This window comes from Neoarius graeffei, chromosome 27 (genome assembly GCF_027579695.1).
Source record: "Neoarius graeffei isolate fNeoGra1 chromosome 27, fNeoGra1.pri, whole genome shotgun sequence".
Taxonomy (NCBI): Eukaryota; Metazoa; Chordata; class Actinopteri; order Siluriformes; family Ariidae; genus Neoarius; species Neoarius graeffei.
The window spans coordinates 7,286,125-7,313,621 of record NC_083595.1 but is presented as its reverse complement, the minus strand read 5'-3'; the positions used below and the strand labels follow the sequence as shown (position 1 = coordinate 7,313,621).

The 27,497-nt window shown below is 42.6% G+C and overlaps 2 protein-coding genes across 8 annotated transcripts in view; one reads left to right on the top strand and one right to left on the bottom strand.

The window, feature by feature from the left end:
- The window catches only part of gtpbp2b (GTP binding protein 2b), a 47,450-nt gene extending 31,661 nt beyond the window's left edge, over nucleotides 1–15,789 (top strand). For 2 of the 6 annotated variants that reach the window (XM_060911240.1, XM_060911237.1), the window contains 4 exons: nucleotides 3,244–3,415; nucleotides 4,806–4,970; nucleotides 7,189–7,330; nucleotides 15,481–15,789. In XM_060911240.1, coding sequence (XP_060767223.1) covers nucleotides 3,244–3,415; nucleotides 4,806–4,970; nucleotides 7,189–7,330; nucleotides 15,481–15,539 — 538 coding nt within the window. In that variant the 3' untranslated portion in view covers nucleotides 15,540–15,789. Of the gene's footprint in view, nucleotides 1–3,243; nucleotides 3,416–4,805; nucleotides 4,971–7,188; nucleotides 9,521–15,480 lie in introns of all 6 variants that reach the window. The other 4 variants (XM_060911241.1, XM_060911239.1, XM_060911238.1 and 1 more) reach the window with 4 other exon arrangements.
- Nucleotides 15,790–15,839: 50 nt separating this feature from the next.
- Nucleotides 15,840–27,497, bottom strand: part of tp53bp2b (tumor protein p53 binding protein, 2b) — a 38,723-nt gene continuing 27,065 nt past the window's right edge. Inside the window, exons 5-18 of one of the 2 annotated variants that reach the window (XM_060912002.1) lie at nucleotides 26,096–26,197; nucleotides 25,735–25,897; nucleotides 24,859–25,019; nucleotides 23,947–24,111; nucleotides 21,711–21,885; nucleotides 21,508–21,627; nucleotides 21,353–21,435; nucleotides 20,777–21,095; nucleotides 19,696–20,384; nucleotides 17,937–18,074; nucleotides 17,699–17,832; nucleotides 17,112–17,278; nucleotides 16,791–16,990; nucleotides 15,840–16,618 (exon numbers count right to left, since the gene is read on the bottom strand). In XM_060912002.1, coding sequence (XP_060767985.1) covers nucleotides 16,577–16,618; nucleotides 16,791–16,990; nucleotides 17,112–17,278; nucleotides 17,699–17,832; nucleotides 17,937–18,074; nucleotides 19,696–20,384; nucleotides 20,777–21,095; nucleotides 21,353–21,435; nucleotides 21,508–21,627; nucleotides 21,711–21,885; nucleotides 23,947–24,111; nucleotides 24,859–25,019; nucleotides 25,735–25,897; nucleotides 26,096–26,197 — 2,658 coding nt within the window. In that variant the 3' untranslated portion in view covers nucleotides 15,840–16,576. The remainder of the gene's footprint in view (nucleotides 16,619–16,790; nucleotides 16,991–17,111; nucleotides 17,279–17,698; nucleotides 17,833–17,936; nucleotides 18,075–19,695; nucleotides 20,385–20,776; nucleotides 21,096–21,352; nucleotides 21,436–21,507; nucleotides 21,628–21,710; nucleotides 21,886–23,946; nucleotides 24,112–24,858; nucleotides 25,020–25,734; nucleotides 25,898–26,095; nucleotides 26,198–27,497) is intronic. The other variant, XM_060912003.1, reaches the window with a different exon arrangement.

Genomic DNA, 27,497 nt, shown 5'->3' with positions numbered 1-27,497 from the left:
TGTGATGACAGAACACCCTTTATCAGAGATGCCTACTAGTACGGATTGGCCGTATTTTGTACGGAAAAGTTACGTAAATACGATGTTACGGCAAACAGTGTTATTCTGTACGGAATTATTATAAAGTCTTAAAAAATTCCAGTGAGTTGTTTTTAAATGTCCAAGCGACTTTTTCAATCCATGCGCGATTCACGGCTATTTATTTTTACGACAACCGCACATGCTGTGTGTGACATGCGCAGATTCCGCACTTTTATTCGCGCTATTTTCGATACGGTAGAATGGCCGTGCGTTACACCCAGTCAAAAGGGCAATGGATACGCGCACTGCAAACTGTGTAGAACTGACATTAACATCACTCATGGTGGTCGCGATGACTGCACGCGGCATGTCAACTACAAAAAAAAACATATGGAGTATGCTGAAATGGCGAGTCAGGCGGAAAGTAAATCTGGGGGGATCCAGCAGTTTTTTACGAAATCTGTGGATGAAAAGACACGGAACGTGACCCGTGCTGAAGCGGTGATGGTTGACCTGTGCTTGGAGTTGAACTTGCCAGTTAGTGCCATGAAATGTGAGTTAAACTTATTCAGTTTCTTTTTACATGTCTGATTTTTATTCACTGAAATATCAAACACTGGCTGGACTTCTTTAATTCAAAGTCAGGGGTTTTCAAAGTGTGGGAGAGTCAGCCCCCCCTCGGAGAGCAAATAAACAACCGCGCCCCCCCCCCCTTACAATTTTTGTTGTTGCTATACTTAATGTTCCATTCGTATTTTTAAAAAATGGTTGTTGTACACATTTTTTTCTTTTTCACATTTTAAACATCTGTGCTTTTTAAAACATCTTGTTTTACACATTTTAAACATCCCATAGCATCGTTAGTTAGCATCTCTTGGCAGACAACACACTGTGGCAGTGGAGCATCTTCAGATCCAGTCCATGAAAATCCAAACTTTAAATAATCGTGGTCATACTTCCTTCTTTTTCCAGTCCCCCAGGATTCCGCGGGGCCTTTTTTGTGATTGTTGTGGGCTAAAATGTCAGATGTTGCGGGAGGTTTTCCAAAAAAATTGCGATGAAAGTTGCGGTGTTTTTTAGGTTTTTGTTGCGATTACATTGCGGGAGGAAGTGAAAGTTGCGAGAAATTGTTGCGATTTTCTCTTTTTGTGATTAAAACTGAGTGATATGTTAAATATTAAGTTATTACTGAAAAACTATTGATTAAAAAAACAAAGAGAAATGGTCCTATAAACAACTTTACCAATATAAAAGATTAGCAGGACTACAAAAATGCAGAAAAATAGGCTTTACTTATCCAAATGCACCTGTTGGTTCAAAAGTTAAAGTGCATAGAACCTCACAGCACAACATGAAGTTACCTTAAAATATAATATAAATGCCTCAGCTTTCATGTAAGAAAAAAAAAACTATTAATACTAGTACTGTGTGCAGGCAGTCTCTCCTGAAGACTAAATTAAACAATAATTATAAACTAATAAAATAAATGGCTCAGGCTTCATAGAAGAAAAAAACAATTTGAACAGAATCTCACAGTATGATGCTGAAGCTGCCTAAACAATGGAAAATAAAATACCATTTTGGCAAAAATGTTGGCATCCATTAACTTCTTGTATTAAGTAAAAAAAAATAAAGTGCACACAGTGCTTCACTGTAAACATAACACACTTTCAGTGTTGTCAGATACTGCTGACGTTTTCCAGTCCAAAATATGTTCAAAACCGCCAAAATGCACTTGAAATCGCTCAATCTGGCAACACGACGCGCATGCTGCTTCTCTTGAACACACGGAAGTAAGGCGGAAGGTAGTTTGTCGACGTCACCTCAAGACGACGCCAACGATTGGTCAAATTTGCGGGAAAGTTGCGGTGATTGGATATAATTGCAACACCGCCCTGAATTCACGGGGATTGGTTGAATTTGCAAATCGCAACATCCTGGAGGCTCTGTTTTTTTGCTTGGCCCAGACTTTGTCTCCTCACTCACTGTAGCTTTAGGTACTAAAAACCGATCCATTTTGTCTCTCACGTTGCGCCCCCCCTGAAGAACTCTGGCGCCCCCCAGGGGGGGCGCGCCCCACACTTTGAAAAGCCCTGTTCAAAGTCTTTTCAGTGTTGCAAGCGCAAATGTCCATGTAGTATGATCAAAAACAGAATTTTATGATTAGTGCTGTTGGGATTGTGGCAAAAAATTGATCATTCCACTGTTTTAAATACAATTATAAATGTCATTTTATTCAATGTCTCTTCTGAAGCATTATGCTGAAGTATTTATATATTGGGACATTAAGATAACAATGTCGGACTCTCTTTGGCATGAAATAAGACATTTTTTTTTTAATTTTATTAGAATCCGTTAATAGGTAGAACATTTTGCCAGGCAATATAATATAATACTTTTGAGGAGTTACAGTCAATACCAATGATTGGTAGTCAACCGTAATGTCTGCAGACAGGGAACACTATTGTATTTATAAAAATGTGATCTATTGTATGCTCTAGAAATTTGTCGAGTGGAAATTCAGTTGAGATGGCTGCTCGCGTTTTGTTTATTCAATTCACACAAAACAGTTCTTTTTAATAATTTAAATGTTAAACATATTGGTATAGGGCGGCACGGTGGTGTAGTGGTTAGCGCTGTCGCCTCACAGCAAGAAGGTCCTGGGTTCGAGCCCCGGGGCCGGCGAGGGCCTTTCTGTGTGGAGTTTGCATGTTCTCCCCGTGTCCGCGTGGGTTTCCTCCGGGTGCTCCGGTTTCCCCCACAGTCCAAAGACATGCAGGTTAGGTTAACTGGTGACTCTAAATTGACCATAGGTGTGAATGTGAGTGTGAATGGTTGTCTGTGTCTATGTGTCAGCCCTGTGATGACCTGGCGACTTGTCCAGGGTGTACCCCGCCTTTCGCCCGTAGTCAGCTGGGATAGGCTCCAGCTTGCCTGCGACCCTGTAGAAGGATAAAGCGGCTAGAGATAATGAGATGAGATGAGATGAGACATATTGGTATATACACCTCTTTATAATGGAAATGCGCATAAATTAATGTTACTGAAAGTCATTCCAAAATACTGAAAAATGTTTTCAAGAATACTGAAATTCAAAATTTGGGGTAGGCATCTCTGCTTTATGATCTCTTCTTCAAAATAAACCCTCAATCACTAAAGTACTGTTTCTACAATGTGTCCATGTGAGCATTTTTCTGTGTGTGTGTGTGTGTGTGTGTGTAGCGGTGTGTGTCGCGAGGGAGACCGCTTGGTAGTGGGGCCGACAGATGAGGGGAAGTTCTTGCGGTTGAAGGTGTGCAGCATGCAGAGGAACCGCTCGGCTTGCAGGGTTCTCCGAGCCGGACAGGCAGCCACGCTGGCACTCGGCAACTTCGACCGCTCGCTGCTACGCAAGGTAAAGTCTGCAAATGTTTGGGGCCCCTGGCCATATCACATATTGTGTAGGTTTTTGAAGTGAAAACAAACTCTGCAGCAAATTATTTTCTGCCAAATAGCAGGTAATTACAGCGTGTGCAAAAGTTTGAACACCCGACTAAAGTCATTATTTAGTGCTGACCGTTACAACACTTGACAGAACTGTTAAAGTGATGATACATGGGACAACTTTTTGGGCAACGGGCAACCAGGTGAGACACAGGGCAACTAATTAGGGCAACAACCAATCAGATAAGAGCAAATCTGTTGCCAGGGAGACAGGCACCGCAAAGATGGACACGGAAACATTTTGTCACTTTTGTCTCGACTTCAGCCTTTATTTATTTCGCTCGAGTAAGTATCACTTCTGGAACAAAACTGAACAGATCCTCTGGTCAAAAGATAATTTGCCATTATTTTAACATTTATAAGTCAAAATAACCACATTATTCTGTTCAACACTTTTTAAAAATGCTACTAGCCTCAATCGCGTATGCTATAACTAATAACTGGCACATCACAAAAACCTCATCGTTTAATTCTCATCTCGGCAAAAAAGACAAAAGGACACAGACCAGGAGATGCTGCTGAGGAGGAAAAGGGCGTGGCAGAGCTCCTGAAAGGCTTTTCTTTTTTAGATCCTGAAATTTGTACTGTTTCACCCTCAGGTTCCACAACTAGTCGTGCTCTGGATGTGAATTAGATCAGATCAGACGATAAGTTAGACAATCTCTATTACAACTCACACACAAAAAAAAAAAAAAATCATGAGCTGCCCATCACACAAGAGACCTAACGTTATCCCGACATAGCTAGCGATAACTTTCAGCTAACTATGTTAGCAAAAACCACCGATAGTTAGCTAAATCCCATTCAGTCTCTATGGAGCAGTGGTTAGCAAACGGTGTTAGTTTACACTTAGCTGGGGAAAAAAAATTGATGTCTTAATTCCAAACTGAGCATAAAAATAGATGTCTGTTGGTTCAGCATTTGATGAGGTAAAGTCACCACTTTGGGTTCACACAGAACAACTTTCCGCCATAAAAAGATACAAGTCGTCTCTCTTTTTTTTTTTTCTTTGCTCCACTGCTGGAGAGAGACGCCGCCATCTTTGTTGAAAATTTCAGAAGCTGTCACTGAAGTGGTCATGTGATTTGCTGCTAGCACTCTGATTGGATGATCTAAATCATTCAGATAGAAATGATGCCCCAATCTCAACAGGAAAGTGTTGAAGCGCAATTACCCGGCAACACTGACCAAAAAGTTGCCCCGTCTGTCATCACCTTTAGACTTGCTGTAGTTAAGAGTCACACTGAGTATAGCAAAATGTTTCTGACGCGCTTGTTACTTGGTGTGTGTGTGTGTGTTAGGGCATGGTGATGGTGAGTCCGAAGATGAATCCCAACATTTGCTGGCAGTTTGAGGCGGCTATCGTGCTCCTGTTCCACGCCAAGACGTTCCGCAGTGGCTTCCAGGTCACAGTCCACGTTGGAAACGTTCGGCAGACGGCCACGGTGGAGTGTTTACTCGGCAAGGTGGGCGTGGCTGTTTTTTCCTCCTCTATTTACTAGATCACTGACAAACCCTTAGTTTTCACCTGCGTGTGTTATAGTGCAGCAGATAAGTGAATATTTGTCAGGAATTGTTCAAATGATGATACAAGCAACAAATTTGGCATGTATGTCCTCAAGAGGCTGCATTTAAAAAAAAAAATTGTTAGCCACTTAAAAATTCAAAATGGCCTCCATTTTCAACATGGCCGACAATACGATAACATTTTGACACAAAATTTGATCCAGATGTCCAACATGAATGATATCGGTTCCGATTCCGATGTTATTTACTACACAGAAAACGATTCCAGCACTTTTAAATATACTAAGTAACTTTAAAAACGCACAATGGAATTCAACACGATATCACTTTAGATCCATGCATATATTTGAAATTTATGATATTGTATGTAATGCACACACATCTTGAAACATCGATAAAGGACATTTATTGTCAAACTCAAGAATTAATTCACAATAAAAAAATTCAAAGTGACAGTTGGTCCATGTTCGGACCGTCATGCTGGAGATTCTGGGTCTGTGTCGTCCAGGGGTCTCAGCAGCAGTGACTGAGGGTGTCAGGAATCTGTCACGGAGGTGAGCTAGCCTGATGTGCTGATCCTGAACTGGCGTCGTGACTCGAGGCTGACCAGGGCGTGGACGATCCCTGGTGCTCCCTGTCTGTCTGTAACGCTGACTCAAACGGGAAATGGTAGAATGATGAACACCGAAGTGCCGGGCGACCTCTGTCTGTGTACTTCCAGCACGCAACATCCCGATGGCCTGTTCACGTTGATTTTGGCTTAGGCGTGGCATCTTCAATAATGACAATTTTCCCATCATTTCCCCCGGGTATTTATAGGCAAGATTGTGTGTGTACAGTGTATGCAAAATTTGTTTGAAAATTAAAGCCTGTCCATGTCATTGACTACCCGAGTCATATTGTACGTTATTGAGTACAACTCCCTTAAATTCTGATTTGAGCACAGATTTGGAACTTATTCGGGCGGAACGAAGTTATTTTTCCGTTGTGATATATTTCTTTTCTTCTTGAGATAAACTCAGCACGAATTCTCGTCTCGTCTCGTCTCGTCTTCTTCCGCTTTATCCGGGACCGGGTCGCGGAGGCAGCAGTCTAAGCAGGGAAGCCCAAACTTCCCTTTCCCCAGACACCTCGGCCAGCTCCTCGGGAAGAACACCGAGGCGTTCCCAGGCTAGCCGAGAGACATAGTCCCTCCAGCGTGTCCTGGGTCTTCCCCGGGGCCTCCTCCCGGGGGGACATGCCTGGAACACCTCCCCAGGGAGGCGTCCAGGAGGCATCCGAAAAAGATGCCCGAGCCACCTCAGCTGATTCCTCTCGATGTGGAGCAGCAGCGGCTCTACTCCGAGCTCCTCCCGAGTGACTGTGCTTCTCACCCTATCTCTAAGGGAGCGCCCAGCCACCCTGCGAAGGAAACTCATTTCGGCCGCTTGTATCCGCGATCAGCACGAATTCAGCAAGTTTTATCAATGTGCGTTTTTAAAGTTACTTAGTGTATATCGGAATCTCCTTTGTGTCATTTTCAGGTACCTTTGCTTTGATTTGAGTGCATGATTAATATTCGTGAATAAAAAAAATAGTGTGGGGTGTAGTAGTAGAGGAAGTACTCGTTTCAGAAGTCAGCCACATCCTCTGGATGGACTCCTGGCACTCGTCCTCACGGCTTACCCAACTCTCATCCATGGCTCCAAGTCGTTGCTTGTGCACAGCAACGGCCAATAATTCCACGTTTCACGTGTAGAGACACTGTGTGCGCGGACATTGAAATTATGACGTGTCACGATGATAAACTTTTCACTGTGTTCCTGAGAAATCAACTTTTGTCTTCATAGAGGTATCTTATTGAATTCGTTGAGGTCAAAAATATTGGAATTGACACCAATATCATTCACGTCAGACGTCCTTATCAAATTGTGCATCAAAAAGTGTATTTTCATGAACTCTTTGGTGGCCATTTTTGAATTTTTAAGTGGCTAATAATGTTTTGCTTAAAACATAACCTCACAGCGATATTCATAGCAAATTTGGTGCTTGTATCACCATTTGAACGATTGTTTCACTTATCTGCGGCACTATTAATGCAGTGTGTCTGGATAACAGTGGAGCATGAATGTGAAAATGTGAAAACGTTGCACAATATACTTTGTGTGTGTTGTGCAGGAGGAGCTGCGCACCGGCGAGAGAGCTGTAGTGTGCTTCCGCTTCCTGAAGCACCCTGAGTATCTGCGCATCGGAGCAAAGCTGCTGTTCCGAGAAGGCGTCACCAAGGGCATCGGTCATGTGACCCACCTGGTGCCGTCTGGTCAGAACAGCACACATGACCAGAACCACAAACCACACCAGAACCACAACTAGAGAGAGAGAGAGAGCACAGTGTCTACTGTGATGTCAGCCAATAGGAGACAGTTTGGGGTGGGGTTTCCTGTTCAGGTGAAATAAAAAGTCTTTAGCTACAAACATGCTTTCAGCAAACCAACAAAGTTTTTTTAATACTCAAACGTCCCAGTGACCTCACACCCCGGCCTACTCACTTCTGATTGGCTGACAGTTGCCTGTGAGACACCTGTAATGCAGACGTGGTGAAATACGATGAGATATTAATCGCAATGTATGCCCTTGAGTCTACGTAACAGCGTTGATGTGTAACCATGACGACGAGCTTAAATGATGGCTTGAGCTCAAGGCGTATATTTACTCTTCGCTCGTGCCCTTGCCGGTGCGCAGCTGAACAAAAATATCGAATGACATCCATTTACACAGCAAGGAATGATTTATACGCGACAGAGATGTCGCCATAGCAACAGTCGTATAACTGTTCTTTAGGAATGGACTTGAAAGATAGCGAAATAAAATGAGTCGATTTCATATTGTTCTTTTATAAGGAGGCAAAACATACATGACCCTATGAGTGAGAAGGCTAAAGCGTGTGGTTTGGGACATGTCCGTGTGACGGGAGTTATCTGTCCACGAGGGTGTGTGGTTTGGGACGTATCCTTTATAGTGAATTAGGGCAAATGGATTGGGACACAACCACAGTGGAATGATCATAGTGGGATCATGGTGAGTTCTTACTTACTTACTTACTTGGCCTGTATTATAGTGTGAATTAACGCTACGTTCACACTGCAAGGCTTAATGCTCAATTCCGATTTTTTTGTGAAATCCGATTTTTTTGTGAGGTCGTTCACATTAACAAATATATGCGACTTGTATGTGATCCTCAGTATGAACGAAAAGCGACCTAAAAGTGTTCCGCATGCGCATTGCAGGATACGACGACGTCACACGCAGTGAGCATGGCCAGTGTTTACGGAAGTAAAACCGCCCGGTTGCGGTATGACTCATCCAATCTAGCTTGAATAGCTGCATCCCCCCAAATGGAAATCGGCTCCCTAACCTCTGCGTCCTTCCATTGAGAAGATTCAGAACCTTCACAGCCCGAAGCGTCCCTCGCATTGATGTCATGCGCAGGGGCGCAGATACGTTTTTTGAACTGGGGGGGACAAAGCTGCCAGCAAACCAACCCCAACCCCGATATGCCTGTCAAACTTGTTGTGGGTTACCATAGCAACCAAGCTCGAGCTCGCAACCTGTGCAGTCTGCGCAGCTCAACCAACCGAATATCAGTCTTTGTTTTGTTTTATGCGAGTTGTTGCAACTATGTCTGTACTGCTGTGCACCTCAATAAACCGAATGGTAATTAGTCTTTTGATTTTTCTGTGAGGTTTGCCTTATGCAAAGAAAGACAGCATAGACGTTTTTTCCTCCCTATAAGTGGGGGGGGGACCGAGCGAGGTGAATTTAAATCTGGGTGGGACGAGTCCCACCCTCTATCTGCGCCCGTGATTATGCGCCATGTTGTTGTAACTTTTTTTGAGAGACCCGCCGCCTACTTCAGCGCAGAATAGTGACGTTTGTGGCTTGTTGATGACGTGTAAGTCGGATGAATGCGACCTGGCGGTTCAGACTGAAGTCGCATATGAAAAGATCGGATAGGAATCGGAATTAGGACCACGTATCCAAACGGCCTGGGTCGGATTTGAAAAAATCGGATCTGTGTCGTTCATATTGTCAATAAAAGATTGGATACAGGTCACATATGGGCGAAAAGATCGGATTTGAGTCACTTCAGCCTGCAGTGTGAACGTAGCCTATGATGTGTGGTTTGGGACACGACCGCAGTAGGATGACCAGATGTTTGTGACAGTATGTATCTGACCTGTATTTTGAATAGTGTGGATTGGGACATGACCACAGTGGCCTGATTCTCTGTTTATGTGCCCTATATAGTGAAGTAGCGGTTTGGGACACGTCCACGCTGGAACGATGAGATGTTTGAGAGTATGATCTGACCCCCAGTATATAGTGAGACACGGCGTGTGGTTTGGGACACGTCCACTGTGGACCGGTGATAATGTGGACAGGGAGCAAACACACCTTGTACAGTCAGTAGATACGACCGAGAAATCATAATCACAGAGATTTACTTGTGGTAAGATTTAATAGACTCACATTAGATCAGGGGTGCCCAAATTGATCCATAAAGGGCCATGTGGCTGCAGGTTTTCATTCCAGCCATGCAGCAGCACACCTGATTTGGCTCATTCAATCAACTGAACTGTCTTCACACAGTCAAATACTTGCAGCCACACCCACCCTTGATTAAAGGGTGGGTGTGTCAGTTGATTGAATAAGCCAAATCAGGTGTGCTGCTGCATGGCTGGAATGAAAACCTGCAGCCACATGGCCCTTTATGGATCAATTTGGGCACCCCTGCATTAGATGGAGATATTTATCATTTTATTCTCATTATTATTTCTTCACACAGCGGTGAGTGATGAGCAGAGCTAATAAAGGACCGACAGTAGAGTTCACTGTTAAAGAGTGTTCCTCAGTTACCAGAAACGCAGAACGAGGAAGGAAATCTGGACAAAAATTAAGAGTAAATAGAATGAGATCATTTAAAGGATAAAAGTCAAAATCAAATCCGGCCAGAATGAAAATTTTAAACTGCTCCGTTTCCTGTACAAGCGTGAGTCACTTGTGCCAAATATATAAAATCCAACTTAAAATGTATTTTTGTTTCATTTTATTGTCCCCCGCTGGCCAAAAGGCCCAAAGGGGGATTATGTCGTGACGATTTCCATTCTACCTTCTGTCCGTCCGTCCCGGGAAGGGTGCTCACCTTCTGAAATCAACTCCTCTCACAATTTTTGGAGGAATTTCACGAAACTTGGCAGGATTCTTTGTTATATGTCGGTAATACGCGTATTGTAATTTTGTTAAATTTGGTCACATTTTACCAAAGTTACAGCCCTTAATTAACAAAATTATAATTTCACAATTTCATGAGAGTGTTTTTTTTTCTTTCTGAAATCAACTCCTCTCAGAATTTTTGGATGAATTTCGTGAAGCTTGGCAAAAAGCTTTGTTATATGACGGTAATACGCAGATTGCGATTTAATTTCGTTTGTGAAAATTTTACCAGAGTTTTGACCCTTGACGTTCTTCTGAAATCAACTCCTCTCACAATTTGTGGAGGAATTCCACCAAACTTGGCGAAAGGCTTTGTTATATGACAGTTATACGCATATTGAAATTTCGTTTAATTTGGGCAGATTTTCCCAGAGTTATGCCCTTGATTATTAACAAACTCGTACTTTGGCAATTTCATGAAGGTGTGCTTGCTTTCTGAAATCAACTTCCCTCATAATTTTTATCCCCTGAAGGTCCGAAGGGGGATTATGTCGTCGCGGCGATGTCCGTCCGTCCATCCCGAAAGGGTGCTCACCTTCTGAAATCAACTTCTCTTACAATTTTTGGAGGAATTTCACGAAACTTGGCAGGATTCTTTGTTATATATGTCAGTAATACGCATATTGCGATTTCGTTCAATTCAGTCGCATTTTATCAGAGTTATGGCCGAGTTGCCAGCGGGGGATATTGTGCTCTCAGAGCGCTCTTGTTTTTATTACCTATCAGTATTTCATGGTCATGACTAAAATGGAAAAGCGAATAAGAAAAAAATCGAAATCTCACGTTTGATTTTTACATTTTTTCCCCCTCATAGCACTAGTGCTAACATGTCAGTGATGTTTAATTTTCATTTTGTTTAATAATTTTGAGGCTGAAAACTGGACCCTTGTGATTGTATCTGACAAAAAAACAATCCATGACCAATGTCGGAAAATGAATAACAAAAGCATGTTTTGCACTTTATTATTTTTATTCGGATGACCTGTCCTTTTATTTTTGGACGGATTTTCCTTCCATTTATGAATGATTTTTATATAACGTCTGGAATAGAAACGTCTGTCTATGGACTGAAGTGCATTTCTAGCTTGTTTGTGCCAAGCGAGGACTGTAAGGCTGCTTTCACACTTGATATTTAACACATTGCTCTACAAGATATCTCTCGACCAATCAGATCGCAGCTCTGTGGACATATGAGAAAAGCATACAGCTCGTCATTGAGCGAGTCTACACTCCCTGGCGACTTTAATAGGAACTTGGTGTTGATTCTAAGATCCCTGCTCTTCACAGCAGAGGAACCCAGTGTGGGCTTCTGCTGTTGCCATGCCGAGATGCTTTTCTGCTTACCACGGTTGTAAAGAGTGATTATATGAGTTACTATATCCTTCCTGGCCAAAAAGCTCGACCCAATCTGTCCATTTTCTGATCTCTGACCCTCTCTTATCAACAAGGCTTTGTTTCCACCCACAGAACTGTCGCTCACTCATTCAGTGTTTTTAGTTTTCGCACCAGTCTGTGTAAACTCTAGAGACTGTTGTGTGTGTGAAAACCCCAGGAAGGAGATCAGCAGTTTCTGAAATACTCAAACCTCATACTCATCTGGCTCAAACCGACACCCATGCCACAGTGAAAGAAAGTCACACTTCACTGTGAGATCACAGTTTTTCCCGTTCTGATGTTTGAACACTGAACATGAACTCGAAGCGCTTGATTTGTATCTGCATGATTTGATGCATCACGGGATTAGCTGATTAGAGAACTGCGGAAAACAGCAGGTGGACGTATGGGTGTTCCTAATAAAGTGGCCTGGTGAGTGCAAGTGTGAAGACGTCTCAGGCCTGTCCCTCTTCAGCTCCTCTTGAAAGCTCATTCATACAAGCTGCTTCAGCAACGTTACAGTAAATCCAATCTATAATAAAACCAGTTAATGTTGTTATGGTTACAGTGTTTGGTTTTGCTGGGTTTGTTTTTTTTAACACCAGTGCATCAAGTGTGAAAGCAGCCTAAGATATAGACGTCCTGAACCGCGGTAAAAAAAAAAAATACTGTTTCGACTTAACGTCTCGTTATTTCAGGATAGTATTATTGTTTAACTTATTTCAACCATTTCATAATTGGTGATCAGACATAAATGTGTGTTAGATTCATTTAATTAAAACTAGCTCACTGTCTCAAACAGTTATTAGCTAATATGTGTCAGATAACGTTATCCAGGGACAAATGTCGGCCCGGGGGCATTTTGAGTTATTGACAGATTCAGAAAGTACAGTTTCTAAGCTTTCCAATGATGCCTTCCATGTGGAGATCTGACAATATTTGAAGAATGTGTGGCCTTTTGAAAGTGTATACCTCTTAAAACAGAAAAGGGAGAAAATCGCCCTCAAATGGCCCTTTTCCACTACCCTTTTTCAGCTCACTTCAGCCCGACATGGCTCGCGTTTCGACTACCTCCGAGCAGCACGACTCAGCTCGCTTCAGCCCTACTCAGCCCCCAAAACTCGCACGGTTTTGGAGTGGGGCTGAAGCGAGCCAAACCAGGCCGAGTGGGGCTAGGGGCGTGAGCAGACACTCCCCTGTGCACTGATTGGTGAGGAGGAGTGTCCTCACGCGCCCACACACGCCCTGCGAGCACACTGGGATCTGTAAACACCGTAAACCCGGAAGAAGAAGAATTACGAATTACGAGAATTTCTGAAGCCTTATGCGCCTCGCCTCATCTATACGCTCTTGCCAGTATCTGTTGGCGTTGTCGGTGACAACAAGCCACAGCACCAAGACCAGCAACACTAACGACTCCATGTTTATTGTTTACTATCCGGGTCGTGAGACTACCGCTTAAAAGGTCACTGATGTCACTGTTTGCGCCGCCTAACGACATCACGTGACGTCCACCCACTTTCGCTAACTCCACCCAATGTGTCCACCCACTTCCAGCCAGCACAGTTCAACGTGGTTGTAGTCGAAATGCAACTCCAACAGCCCCGCTCAGCCCGACTCAGCTCGACTCAGCACGGCACGGCTCAGCCCAACTCAGCCGCGTTTGTAGTGGAAAAGCGGCAAAAGTTTTCCATCTCAGCTACTCTGGGTGCAGGGCGGGCACATAATGGTTCTCATTTGCATGACATTAAGGAAAGCCCTACCCCCTACTAGCTAGCACGATGTTTCATGTAAACAAAGATCACCACGTCAATTTTCCTTCCATGCAAAGTATACCCAAAACAATTATGAAGTACAAAAATAAGTCCTAAAGTATACTTTAACGTTTTGTGGTTGAAAAATTACTCACACCGTAAGAAAGAAAGATAGCACGATGATGACACAACTAATGCAACGCTAGTTTCATGTAACCAAACCACAACACTCTCCGTTACATGCAAAAATAACCACACAGCCTTAGATTAATAAACTTAGCCCATCAGAAAGAGAAACGTCGCCTTGCACACACCAATGCCTCCGATGGAATATGTAGTCCTAGAACACTTCCTTTTGGTTGCGTTTTTTTTGCTAGAAATGGTTATCTCCGATGTAAATACCGTGTCTGTTTGCTTCGCGGTGTTTCAGCTCCTCTGCGCTCTGTTTAGCTTGCTCTATATTCATTCCATAGTGAAATTACACGCCTGTATGCAGCTTAAGTAGCCACGAGCTCAGCTCGTATCATACAGCTGATTCGCGAAAACCCCCCCAAAAGACATTCACATCATGTGAATGGCCCATATGGTAATTTACCCACACCCCCCAGCAGGCTACAGTCCTGACAAAAACGAGACAATTTGCAACAAAAAATGTATGCTTTTCCAACAAAACAATCTATTATCTGAAATACTGATTGCATTCTTCAAGATCTCAACTTGCACATGATGGAAAAAAACGAAAATCACAAATTTCGAAAAAAGCTTCTTTTGCGATTGTCTCGGATTCGTTTCGGCCGACATGCGTCCCTGGATTCGGTGAGGTGTCACATATGTAATAGTCTTATTGATCAATCGCGTTATTAAATACTGAATCTGATTTCATGAGATCTTAACTAGAAATTACGCATTGTTTTAAAACGAGATGTCCTTTCGATTTCGTAAAATCGGTGAAATTTAGTTCTGTCTGAAATGTGGTCATTGTGAGATGTTTATCTCTGTAATATCTGACAAAATATCAGGCCATTCTGTAGCTGGGAAGTTATTTAATTTGAGGGGATTAAAGCAAATAATGCGCATGAAATCGTGCAGTCAAACAGACAGAGGAAGTCCGTGTGTGCGCATGCGCAGGTTTCCCTTTGAGCGTGCACTGACAGTTCCATCATTCTGTCGCTAAACGAACAGCTGATCACACCGAGGTGCTCGCTGAGCGCCGATATTTATTAGTTTGGTCCTGCGTTTCCTTTCCTTCGTATATAACATAACGTCTTTTCTTCTCGCTTTCTTTCTGTTACTGTAGTGGGTCTTTCACGTTTCATTCGCATCCTCCATTTTCCGCTCGTGTTTCAAATTTGTATTCCACAATGCCTTGGGCATACGGGGAAAGACCATCACGTGATGTAGTATCTTTTATTGCATCATGGTGAAGCAGGAAAAAATAGCGGAGAATTTAGGGCCATGTGGCCTTAAATTCATTAATTGTCCTATTTAAAAAAACTAATAAAATTGGAAGTCTGCGATTCGAATTCAGTAGCTTTCACTCCACTAAACAAAAATAATTGCGTGTTGGGGAAAATTCTTTTTATGACCTACACTTGAAAAATCTGAAAGGCAGCCGAGCTTTAATCAAAATGTGACATTTCATAAAATAACGAGTTCTCAAAAACAATACGTTTTATTCAAATAACAGTGTAATACCTTGAAATCATCAGAAACTGAATCACAATAACGAAGTTAATTCTTTTTAATAAGTTTTCTTTTTATTCCCGCTGGCGCTTCAGGGCGTCTGTATTAAACTGTTCGTACTGTAAGGTCAGAATATTAGCAAGCCGAGATATTTGTGAACATTTTCCTGTCAGATGTTTGACATGTGCATGTTGTGTGTTCGTGCTGTTCTACTTCCTGAATTCCTGAGGCTTTGTGCAATTAATCAGCAAAAAATAAAATAAAAAAAAACACCACGTGAATGTATCGTCCTTCGTGGCCAACTCCTCATTTTGCACTCCATATTTTATTACTGTGACCTGTGTAACGTTTTTTTTTTTTCTACATTTTGTCTTGCGTCCCGTAGCACAGCGTTTGGTTGATATGTTGCATGCTGTGAGGAATTCTGGGATGCGCTCGTGCTAACGACCTGCAAGACACCTCACATTCACAAGAAATCAGTGTCTGTGAACTGCATTGGACTGAAACGCAACTAGTTTGTAAGTAATAAAGAGATGTTTTATTGTGGACTGCAGAATCCCGAGTGAATGTTGTGGAGAAATTGGGAATTACGCAGCCAGCTCCAGAATTATTGGCACCCTCAATGTAAAAAAAAAAAAGTCAGGCTGGAGTCTTAACCTCACACTGAGAGGTTTAATCTTTATTAAATTTACTAGAAGGTCATTTATTCTTAAAAAAAATAAAGGAAGCTTGAGAGAAGCAATGTTTAATACAAAGGATTTATTTATTTATTTATTTTTGAACAAGATGTCATTTATCATGAACTAGAACTGTTCCGGGTTATTGAGCACCATATTGATTATTTTTAATCTTAACGGTTAATGAAAAATTATATATATTACCAGATAAACATAATGCAGTTTGCACACTGAACTTAAACCTATACAATAGAAAAAAATGAATAAATAAAAGTGACATGACCCATACGTCCCGATTTTGTCTCAATGTGGGTGGAGCTTAAGCTACATTTGCTCAACTGACTGCCAACTTAATCATATGACATCACCACGATCACGTTCTAGCAAACCTGTCAGCTAAAACCAAGCCATAAAGAAAGGCGGTCACACATGACGGAGCTTGTTGACTCGCAGGGTGATATCAGGACGTACGGCGTTACAAACGAACACAAAACGCGCTATCACGTCTACACACCTGTACAAATAACTTAAAAGCTGTGCAAATAATCATCTCGGACATACATTCACGGTCTAGAAAGGCCATGAACAGCGGTTATTAAACATTCTTCAGATGTAACTACTGAAATCCTCCGTTGTGCTTCTGAAGACGGTGAATGAATGAACGTGAAACGGTGAAGCTCAGGAATGCACCAGAGTGTAGAGAAGAAGCACTTGGGAGTGTCGTGTTTCCTTCAGCCCTTTGCTTTCAGTGCGCGCTAGAATTGAGGGCACGTCGGTTGGATTAGGACTGAATTATGGCGAGATTTAAGCTAAGCTCCTCTGTCTGGGTTTGATCCGCAGATACAGCTGTGAAGGGAAGACGATCGATTAGCGAAACAACAATCACAATAATAATCCACTTTCAGGGCCATAAAATGTCACATTAGGCAATGAGGAAAATTCTAAATCATTTCCGATACATGCATGTGGAAGATAGCTAACAACAGCTAGCATGCTGCAGTAAAAACGATTTACACACCCCGAGCAGGTTGCGGGGGATGTAGCCTTCGTTGTCCCCGCACCGCGCCCACCACCACTCGCTCTCGTCTCTGTCTTCGTGCCTCAGCACGGTTATGCAGTCGCCCTCGGTGAACGACAGCTCGTCGGCGTACTCGGCCTCGTAGTCCCACAGGGCGTACACAATACCGCGGTTCATCACGCCCATTTTCTCCTGCACGCCTACACACACACACACATCCTTGTGATAACCTTCTATTAAAACATATTAATGTATATATTTATTATTAAATACGTTATAAATGAGTTCTGCTCACTCTGATTTGATCGTAACATCACTCACCATAGAGGAACTGTGAACACTGGGCGTATCCCTCTTCTAGCTCCTCGCACTTCTCCGCCGCCGTCTGCATGTCGCTGTAGGTGGCGGCGAACACGGCCGCGCCCGACTCCACAAGGAACTTGCACACCTGGACGTTATTACAGGAAGCTGCACAGTGCAGCGGCGTCCTAGAGCGAGAGAGAGAGAGATGGTGAAAGACAGAGATAGACAGAAACGAGAGAGAGAGAGAGATTATTAGATAAAGTGTGCTACTTTAACAATGATGTAAAAAACTTACGAACAAATTGACTTTTGATTTAAAAAAAAAAAAACAGAGAAAGACAGACAGCTAATAGACTGAGAGAGAAGAAGACAGAAAAGTGGGAAAGATTCCAATCTCAAGTGTTGGCTTAAGTGCTTGGCTCCCAAATTGCTGTTGCTTAGCAACCCATCAGTAGTACCTTAAAGACTCGATGAAGTTTTTATTGACTAACTATAATAACGGTAGCTGCTTAATACACTGACGACAGTAACCCTGTGTGTGTGGGGTGGGGAGGGGCTCGTGATTTAATTTTTAGTTTCGCAATCAAAACAAATAATTCTCCCACCAGCCGTCGCTGTCGGCAGCGTTGACGTTGACTCCGAACTGCACCAGGAACTTGACGATCTCCGTATGTCCTGCGCACACTGCGTTGTGGAGCGCCGTGATGCCTTCGTCGTTGGGCATGCTGGGGTCCTCCACCTGCCCGGAGACACCACACACTCGTTACACTCCCATCGTGCATCTTTCCTTCGAAAGAATTCAATAGAATACCACTAATAACACATCAGCATCCTCTTCCTCACCTCGTAGATGATCCTCTGCACCAGGTCGTACTCGCCCTCCAGTGAGGCGTCCAGCAGGAGGGCCAGTGGATTGAAGCGCACCCGCATGCCGTGGCTGATTCGCTCTGACCCCGCCTTCCGCAGGTTCGTTCTCTTTCCCTTAAGAAAAACAGAAACGTGAGAAGACTGACAGACGGATAACTAACAAGCAAAATGAGCTTCATAGCAAACAGTTTAGCATCATTCCAACTGCATGCTTAACTCAGCAGAATTGACTTAAAGCGGCAGTTTGTACATTTTAAAGCCCTCTGCTGCCTACAAAGCATATTCTGAAAAAAAAAAAACCAAACAAACCAAACCCAACCCATAAAACTAAATATGCTTCCTGAGTTGCCCTTTAAGGAAGGGGCAGGGCTTATAAGTTCATTTCCCTTTCCTTTTTAATCAACTTCACACCATCTGTTAAAGCTAAACATGCCTCCTGAGTCACCTTATTGGGAAAAGGGGCATGGATTAGCAGTTATTTTAAAGAGCTAATCCGTAATTTTCTGGGCCAGAAAGCACATACAACAAGGGAACTAAAAAGAGATCCACTGCACAACAATTCTGCAAATCGGTTTTTCTATGGTCTCTTTAAAAAAAAATGCATCATATTTACAGGCCTGCTGACTTTAAGGAACACTTTCAAATGTCACAGACTGCACCTTTAAAGGAGAACCGAAGACAAATTTTTCACTTATCTAATTTTATTAAATATCAGAATGCATTTTTGTTGCTGCTATAGCAAGTTATGAGTGTTTGAAATATGCTCTGTAATATATCAATCCGTATGTCAAAGCGATGGCCATAAACGAGATTCGTTGAGACCTGTGCGAGACGTCGTAGGACGGAAGTAAAACGTACAGCGGAAATCAAAGTGACCAACATCCGCCAACATTGTCAAAAGACGCGCGCGCCTTCTTTCGAATGCTGATGTAATCAAGCCGGAGGTTTTGTTTGTTTTGATAGCAATCAAGAAAGTTTGAAAAAAGTAAGCAGTAATCGTTATTTAAACTCGTTTTTGTGCAATACTTCGTTTGGAAAACAGTTTTCAAAATGGCGGCACTGACACCTGGCTGACACTTCACGCTTTGAAGTCTCGCACAAGTCTCGTGAAGATCGCGCGGATAAGCGACGCCTGCCGTGGACCAAACGCACTAAATTCAACACGGCTAAAAACCGAATAGGCCGATAAGTATAATATTTAATTGCAATCAGTTGCCAATACGAGTCACGATATAAGGTTACTAAAACCGAAAGCGTAATTGAATAACACGTTAATTAAGAAATAAAACAAGTTTAGAAATGACTTCAGTTGTCCTTTAAACAGAATAAGAGAAAATTATTATTATTATGTATTTTTTTAGTCCTGGACTGTTAGATGGCAACTTTATTTTCTCAGAAGCAGTCCTGATAAGGAAAAATAGTCACAAAAAGTTGATTTGAAAAAAAGAAACAAAACTGCCTGCTAGAGGGCGCTGTTGTTCAAATTTTCCCTTGAGAACATGCTGACCTTTTATTATAACATATAAAATCCGCCAGAATTATCCTAATTATTAAAGCTGATTTTAACCATTAAGTCATTCTTCTTAATTTTTCTTAAAATGTATAATTCACTAACTCCAGCCAGAAGAGTAGGGGCTTTAAATCTGGACCTACAGACCCTTAGGGAGATTTTAAAGAGGAGCTGAGTATTTAAAAATCCTCAACTGAGTATAACAATAGAGTAAATAATACGCACTGGCGGCAGGGTGACCTGTCCAGTGACCGCCGGTGCCTTCATGCCGCTGTCCTCTTCCTCTTCCTGCCCATCCTGGGTGCCTGCACTGGGGTATGGGGGTGGAGGATACGGAGGGTATTCCTCAGCTGGGACGGAACCAGCCACCTCCTGCTCACCATCCTCCTTCAGTTCAGTTCTTCTACTCTGTTCTGCAGCAGAGGAACGCGGTGGAAGAGGAGAAGTCGTCTGATCTTCCTCCTCTGCGTCCCTGTCCATATCCGACGGCTTCTGAGCTCCACCCGACAGCCTCCCCGTGTCTTCGGCAATCCCTGTGTTGGTCTCCGGCATCTCCATGGCTGCCAGCGTGGTCTTCTGGTAAAGGAGTTTCTGGATGTTGGGTCCGCCAGGTCCCTCAGGCTCTGTGATAGAGCTGCGCTTCTTTAACGGGCGTGGCGCATGCTGCAGCCGCCTGCGTGGCGCCTCCAGTTCAGCGTCACTCTGCAGGCGGTGCTGGTGCATTAGGAATGGTAGCAGCTTGGTGGGACTCAGCGGACGCGGTGCTCGCTCCGACTCTGTGCCCTCACTGGAACCGCCGCCGATAGCGTGGTCCACTTGATCAGCCTCGACGGAGCTTCCTTTCTCATTGTGGCTGCTGTCCTGAGGGTGAGAGTGCTGCCCTCTGCTGGACTGGATGACCGGTTTTCCATACACTAAAAAAAAATGGCAGAAACAGGTGCTAGTGATCAGGTTCTCATTTCAAAACAAGACATTCCCTGTTGTAGTAATACAACGGTCAGTTAGCATCACAAGCACACAATGCTCGTAGAAGCCACCTACTACTCGGTAGACACATCTCTAACTGCTGGGTTCATAGTACGAGTCAAATTCATTCGCCATTATATGCGTGGTTAGTAAGCGTACATTAGTATACGTAACTGTGCTAACAGTGTACCCAGCTATTTACCGTCCATCCAATATCTTTTTCTCTCTTTCTGTCTCTTCCTCACACACACCAGATTTCATGCTATAATATGCAGACATCTTTAATACTGATTGTATCCTTTACCCTGAGACTAGCATTAGCGGTGTTAGCAATGCTCACCCCGAGGCTGTGAGCGCGTCAGTGTGCTCTGGCCCTGGTAGCACTTAGCCAGCGAGCTCTGCTGCGTGTACATGGAGTAGATGGAGCTGGCTGCCAGCGTCTGAGGTTTCTGGATGGCGGGTCCTTTGCTTGTGGAGCCCTCCACGCTGAAGGGCCGTACAGTGGCCGCGGGCATCGGTGCTTTTGGGAGGTGGGGAGCCAGCTGGTGGGTGGGTTTGGCTTTGCCTGGAAAGGTGCCAGTGGAGAAACAGGGCTTGGGGAAACCAGACTGGCCTAGTTTGGGTTTGCTGGGGACTGGAGGGGGAACTTTACCACCAACCTGATCAGAACAAAATCACATACATAACGGTTTTAGCTTTAGCTGAAATGATTTCCCAAATGAGTCCCGAAGGGGCGGAGCCTATTGGTGAAAATAGACCAACAGACACTCATGGGACTGCAAGTGAAAAAAGACCTGATGGACAGCAACCGTATGTTAATATGAAAACGGGTGTGGCCTGTTGGGAATAACAGATCTGAAATCGTCCAAATGAACACAGCCCATTAAAGCATTAATTAAGTATGTGTGTTAGTTACCTGGCCATTGTTTAAAAGGTCCTCGCTGCTCTGATTCTTCCGTAATGGAAGTGCTGGTGGAGGCTTCTGATCTGCCTCGGGATCTGACACACGTGAAAAGCGCTATTAGCATCACGTTTATGGATGATTAGTACATGAAGTGTGTGAGTGCTCACCTTTCTCTACGGAGCCGTGGCTGCTCATACGGGGCAGGGTGGAGGCGTAGCCTCGCTGTGACCCGCCCATGCTGCTGATCTCACCACTCCCACTCCATTCGGAGAGCTTAGAGATTTTACCTGGGGGGGGGAGGAGAAAGGGGAGCGGTAAGTGCTGAAGAACAGAGGGGTTTGGTGCACAAATGCTGTGTGTGTGTGTATACCGGTGGGTTTGGTAAGTGGTTTGGGCAGTGTGCTTGTGCCATCCGGATAGGCCGGCTTCACCAGGACATCCTGTTTGGGAGGAAGTGGAGGAGCAGGAGACTGAATGTACGGGCCGACAGCGGCAATTCTGGACGGGACTGAGGGAGGTTGAGAGTTTTGTCCATCACCTGGCTGCTGTGAGGGGGAGAGAGAGAGAGAGAGAGAGAGAGAGAGAGTTTCTGCATTGTGTTTGGTTTTATCACAAGTTACAATTTTACAGTATTAACAGAAACAATTGCTCGCTAACACCTTTTACTAGATAAATCAGTTAGGTTTAAAAGCTAAAGCTAGCTACGTACCACTAGTGGGCTTATCAACTTAATTAAAAAAAAAAAGACTTAAAGGTGAGTTGGCTAATATGGCTAGCTCACAACCTCGAATATCAAAGAACAAGCTGGATGACTACCAAGCAAACTAACTAGTTAGCTACATTAGCCAGCTTTTTCTCAGTAAACAAGCTAATTGAAACTAGCAGGTAAAATATGTTGACTATTTATGCTAGCTGAATTGAATAATGATCCAGCAATCTGCAAATGTTACATTATCATGATAACTTGTCTGAAAATTTATAGAATTTTATTTATTTTAATGTATTAGACTTGTACCTAAACTACTAATATAGCAAAAAAAAAAAAAAATTCAGGACTTCCATTAGCCTAATATGGTTCCTTTTTTTTTTTTTTAAACTAATATAGCCATAGATACATAGCTAGGTAGTAAACTAATGCTAGCTAGAAAGTTCAATTCAGTATTCTGACTGTTTGTAACAGGAAACATTTATTAAAAAAAAAGCCACCCTAAACTCCAAGATATAAAGCTGTGTACATGTTTTTCAGTTTGTGTCGCAGTTCTGTCTGTTAAACACTCGACTTGTCCCTAGATAATGTTAGCACAGTGAGCCCATTATGGCTAGTTAGCAGGTTACATTTAGTAATTAAAACAACCAACAAGCTAACTAACATTATTACACCAACAGTAACTACGCTGAGTGTAAAATTATAACCAGAACCTCAAGTGTGGAGATTATTTACTGAAGTGCCGAGTCATGGCTAAACCTCATTGCTAACGTACAAGGCTAACAGTATTCTGTGTTACCTGAGGACTTTTCAGTGACCCCCAACTTTTTTTTTTCTTTTTTTTTTTAAAAATGTCCAATGCTGCGTTCATGTGCTATGGGAAGATGATATTTTCCAGTTGGGAAGTGGTATTTACCAGTGTGTTGTGTTCACATGCTTTTGTTGTTGTTGACAGATTAAAGATGGTGGACCAGATTCAGAATCAGGCCTGTTATTTGGCTAAAACAATTATAGATTGCCTTGTTCATCAGCTGCAGCAGGAATACGAGTTATCAAAAGTCAAAAGGTAAATAATGCTGAATATTTCCTGATCATGACAAGTAGAGATTTTCTTAACACATTGAATGCCACGCAGTTTTTGGAAAGTTGGCTGTAGCCACAATGAGAGTAGCCAGTATCTAGATCACTGTTGGCGTTCTTTGGACAGCCACAGAATATTTTGTATTAGGCTATAATATACATATTATAATAATATAATATACATAACATGACTCGTTTAAAAGGTGAGAGTCAGCTTTCCGTAGGTGAAAACCACTTCTTTCTTGGTTCATAAGCTAGTCTTGTACCGCTCGCCGCCATGTTGAAAAGGTTAAAGTTCATCTCATCTCGGCAACTCGTGTATCAAAATTTTCTACGAGTTGCCCAGTGGAAAATACCACAAGAGGGGGCGTTCATGTGTGCTTCCCATGTCGGCGTTTGGTATTTACCATAATTCCCATAGCACATGAACGCACCACAAGTATACAAGCATATGAAACTAAACAAGCAAACTAGTTTGGTAAACTACTGCACTTGGTGAAAAATGAGCTAACTAAACGCTGTTTCTCCTCAGACAAGATGTTAGCAAGATATTGTCAGTTAATAACTGATACTCGCTAGTATGTTAAATATTCTCTCTTCCCTGAGTTTGGGAACAGAGAAGCCAGGTAACTAGGTAGCGAATAAATTTACCTTAAGGTAAATAAGTTAATTAATCGAGCTTTATTTCTAAAAGTAAAGTTGTTTGGAGAACCGAACGAGACTTTTAAAGAAGTATAGAAGTCATAACGGTGTCGAATAGCAAGCCGGTGTGTGTTGAATATGGCCGTATAACTGAGTATCAGTTCTGTCCTGCACTCACAGGCAGGTTTTCTTTCTGCTGTAGAGCTGCTTTCTTCTTCCACAGTCTCTGGCGCAGTTCGGCCAGGCGCCGCTCCATCCCCGCTACTTCCTGTGTGCGCTTACTCAGACACTCCTTCTGCTGATGAAGCTTGGTGCTCTGTTCCTGGTTCAGCTTGTTCCTCAGCTTCAGGGGAGCACAGAGTCTTAGTTAGATAACCCTTTTTAACCCCGCCCACAATGTTATTTTATTCTTGCAGATTATTTCAATCAATCTCCCTGTTTTCTGTTTTTCATCATCTATCCATCTGTTTGTCTGTAGACCCATCTATTCATCCATCACCTACCGACCTGTTCTTTACTCATCCATTTATCCATCTCTATATCTGTCCATCCTTCTTTTCCTTTAACTGCCAATCCAGCCCTTTTTTTTGTTCCTATACACTCATCCATTCATCCAGCTCCTTTTCGATCCATCTACTCATTCTTCCACTAGTCTATCTCTTTAACTAATCACATCTCCATCTGCCCATCTACTCACCAATTCATGCTTTATTTTATTTCTCTGCCCATCCATCCATCCATCCATCCATCCATCCGTTTTTCTATTCATCAAGCCATCTGTCCATTGAGCCACCGTTCTACCTCTTTACTGAATGAACTCTCTTTTTACCAGTTTGTCCATTTCTTTCATGTTTCTAACCATCTACACATTTATCCATCCCTTCCTCTATCCATCTTATACCCAGCCTCTATTTCTTAATTCTTCTAGCGATGCTACAATTTCTATTTTTATCCCTGTCTTTTCCTTCATATCTCCATCCATCTGTCTTTCTGTTATTTCTCTCTCACTGTCCAGCCATATATCCATATGTAGGTCTCGTCATCCATCCATCCATCCATCCATCCATCCATCCATCCGAACAACAGGCACCTGAAGCTCTTTGTAGAGTCTCTCGAGTTCAGCGATTTCATCCAGTTTGCCACTGCGTAAGTTCTCCAGCTGCTTGCTCAACTCCTCTACCCGGGACACGGCCATGAGCAGCTCCCTCTGCTTCTGCTGGAACAGGCCGTTCATCTGCTCGATCTCCTCCACTACAGACACAGAGAGACAGAGTGATAGAGAGCGAGAGTTTTCATTAACGATGAATCAACTATCCGTCTTCGGTTCATTAGGCCTAAAACTCATTGTGGAGATTTCTTGCTGAAGTTTATGAAGTGTTGAGTCAAGGCTAAGCCTCGTTGCTCATGCTATTAGCATGTAACCGCAAGGCTAATAGCAATTTGTGCTTCCTGAAAAACTTTTTGGCCTTTTTTTTTTAGCTTTGCAGAGTTTCACCAAATTGCCCACATAAAAAAGTCTCCATCCATCTCTCTCTATAAATCGAATCATTCATTCATCCATCCATCCATCTTTTTCTATCCATCCTTCTTTCTTTATATCTAATCTTTACTTTCATTTGTCTATCCGTTCACTCATCCATCCATTCCCTTCTCTATCCATCTTTATATAGCTCATCATTGATCAGTCTCTATATCTGTCCACCTACACATACATATCTGTCTACATCAACTATCAATCTATCTATCTACCCCTTTCTCTGTCCATCTCTTTCTCTATGTATCTAATCAGCCATCCATTCATTTATTTCTATATATCCATCCATCCTTACATAATTAACTATCCGTCATCTCTTTCTTTATTCATCTAACCATCCATCCATCCATCCATTAAGGTTTCTCCCAGAGTGACAGCACATTAAAACACTTAATGCTTCATTAATGATTCATCAGAATCCCACGTTCTGACCTAGTTTGCTGTTGCTGAAGCGTTTCTGCTCCACCTGACCCTTGAGAGCCCGAACCCGCCGCAGTTTGGCCTCCTGGTTCTCCGCGTTCTCGCGTAACAGCTGCAGTTTCTCCTGCTCACGATGCTGCTGTTCCTGCATTTTCAGAAATCGAAGGCGCTGCTCCTGAAAAAAAAAACAAAAACCACAAATACAATGAACTCGTCGGTTTACGCCTGTGTTATGTGATTTGTGCAGAAATCATGGCCATTTTTATCGCCACACTATTTAATCATCAGTGCGTGCTGCTTCTAAAGCTTGTTCGGCATGTTACTTTTGTCTTTATTAAAAATCTGACACCATTTCAGAGGACACAAGCTGCACCTTGGAGGCCAGAACCTGCTGCTGCGCGTTGATCTGCTGCTGCTGTCGGGACGCCATCTCCTGCAGCTCCGTGAGACTGATGTCCATAGGTGGAGGGACAATCTAGAAAAACAAACCCAGTGATTTATATTAAAATATCGTTGTTCGTTGCCCTGTGTTTATTATGCAACACTAGGGGCAATCATTTATATGAGAGTCAGACATGTGACTAGCTGTGCTCCAATATTACAGCACAGGGTTGGGCCGTGATCCTAAAAAGAGTCAGTTCTTTAGGAATGACGAACTTGGGAATTGAGATTCAACTCCAAGAGTCATCATTCAACTTGGGGGCAAAAAAAAAAAAAGTGTCTTTCCACTGCACACGTAGTAGTAACCACAAAGTATTTTACAGCGGATAAAGTGGAAAACATAACATTTGTAACAAAAAATGGCTTACGTTCCAACCACGTAAAAGGGCAATTCCATGTAAATGTCAACCTCACCATGCAAAAATAAAGCAACATGTAATACATCAAAACCACTCCCAGAGATATCACCTAGGCCTGTATTTTACAGATGTGAATAAGTTGAACCAATTTGTAACCAACCTAATATGTCACTGTCAGTCTTTTTCTTATAATGTAAACCCCAAGCTAAAATCAACTTTGATCATGTACAATTCTATATTATTGCCACAAGCCACAGAAATGTATGCTAAAATCCACAAAACAGCAAAACAATAGCCATCCTAAATATTATTTAAGAACTTTGATAGTTTTAGCTGATATTTAGAGAGTTTTTCAAAGGGTTATGGTGGTTAAATTGCTGATTTTCTAAACGTATGCCATGTCTATTTCAGACGCGTCACAGCCGTAACGGAATTTCGTCACATCCATAACGCTGACTTTTCCTTCCGAAACTCTGCATGAAATACAAAATATTTTAAACGAAGATTTTTTAATATTCACCTTGGACCCCTCTATCAAATGGATATCTCCATTTCGACATTAGGTTTACGATTTCACAGAGTTTGATAAAAATGTACAGTCACCCAAGAAAAGTGATACTTTTTCTGTCACATCCATAACGCATCTTTTATTGGCGTTTTCTGGCATGCCCTAGATGTACTATGGGAATTGTTCTTGTTCTATCACTTCTCCAGTATGGTACAGCCTTAAAATATGCAACACCTGTTTAAATACTGGGAGACAATAAAACATGCACTGGGTCATTTGTTGCCATTTTGAGTTCAAGTGTCACGTCCATAACGCTGGAATTGCTCAAAACAAGAATGTTCTCAAAGATGAATCGGCTGTAGTTGAGCTAATTTGGCTGGAGTTTGTTTGGAAGTTTAGCTACTATGAATGTTCAAATTAACAACATATTAGTCAAGTGATCCGCGCCAAGTAGCTCGCTAATTTCA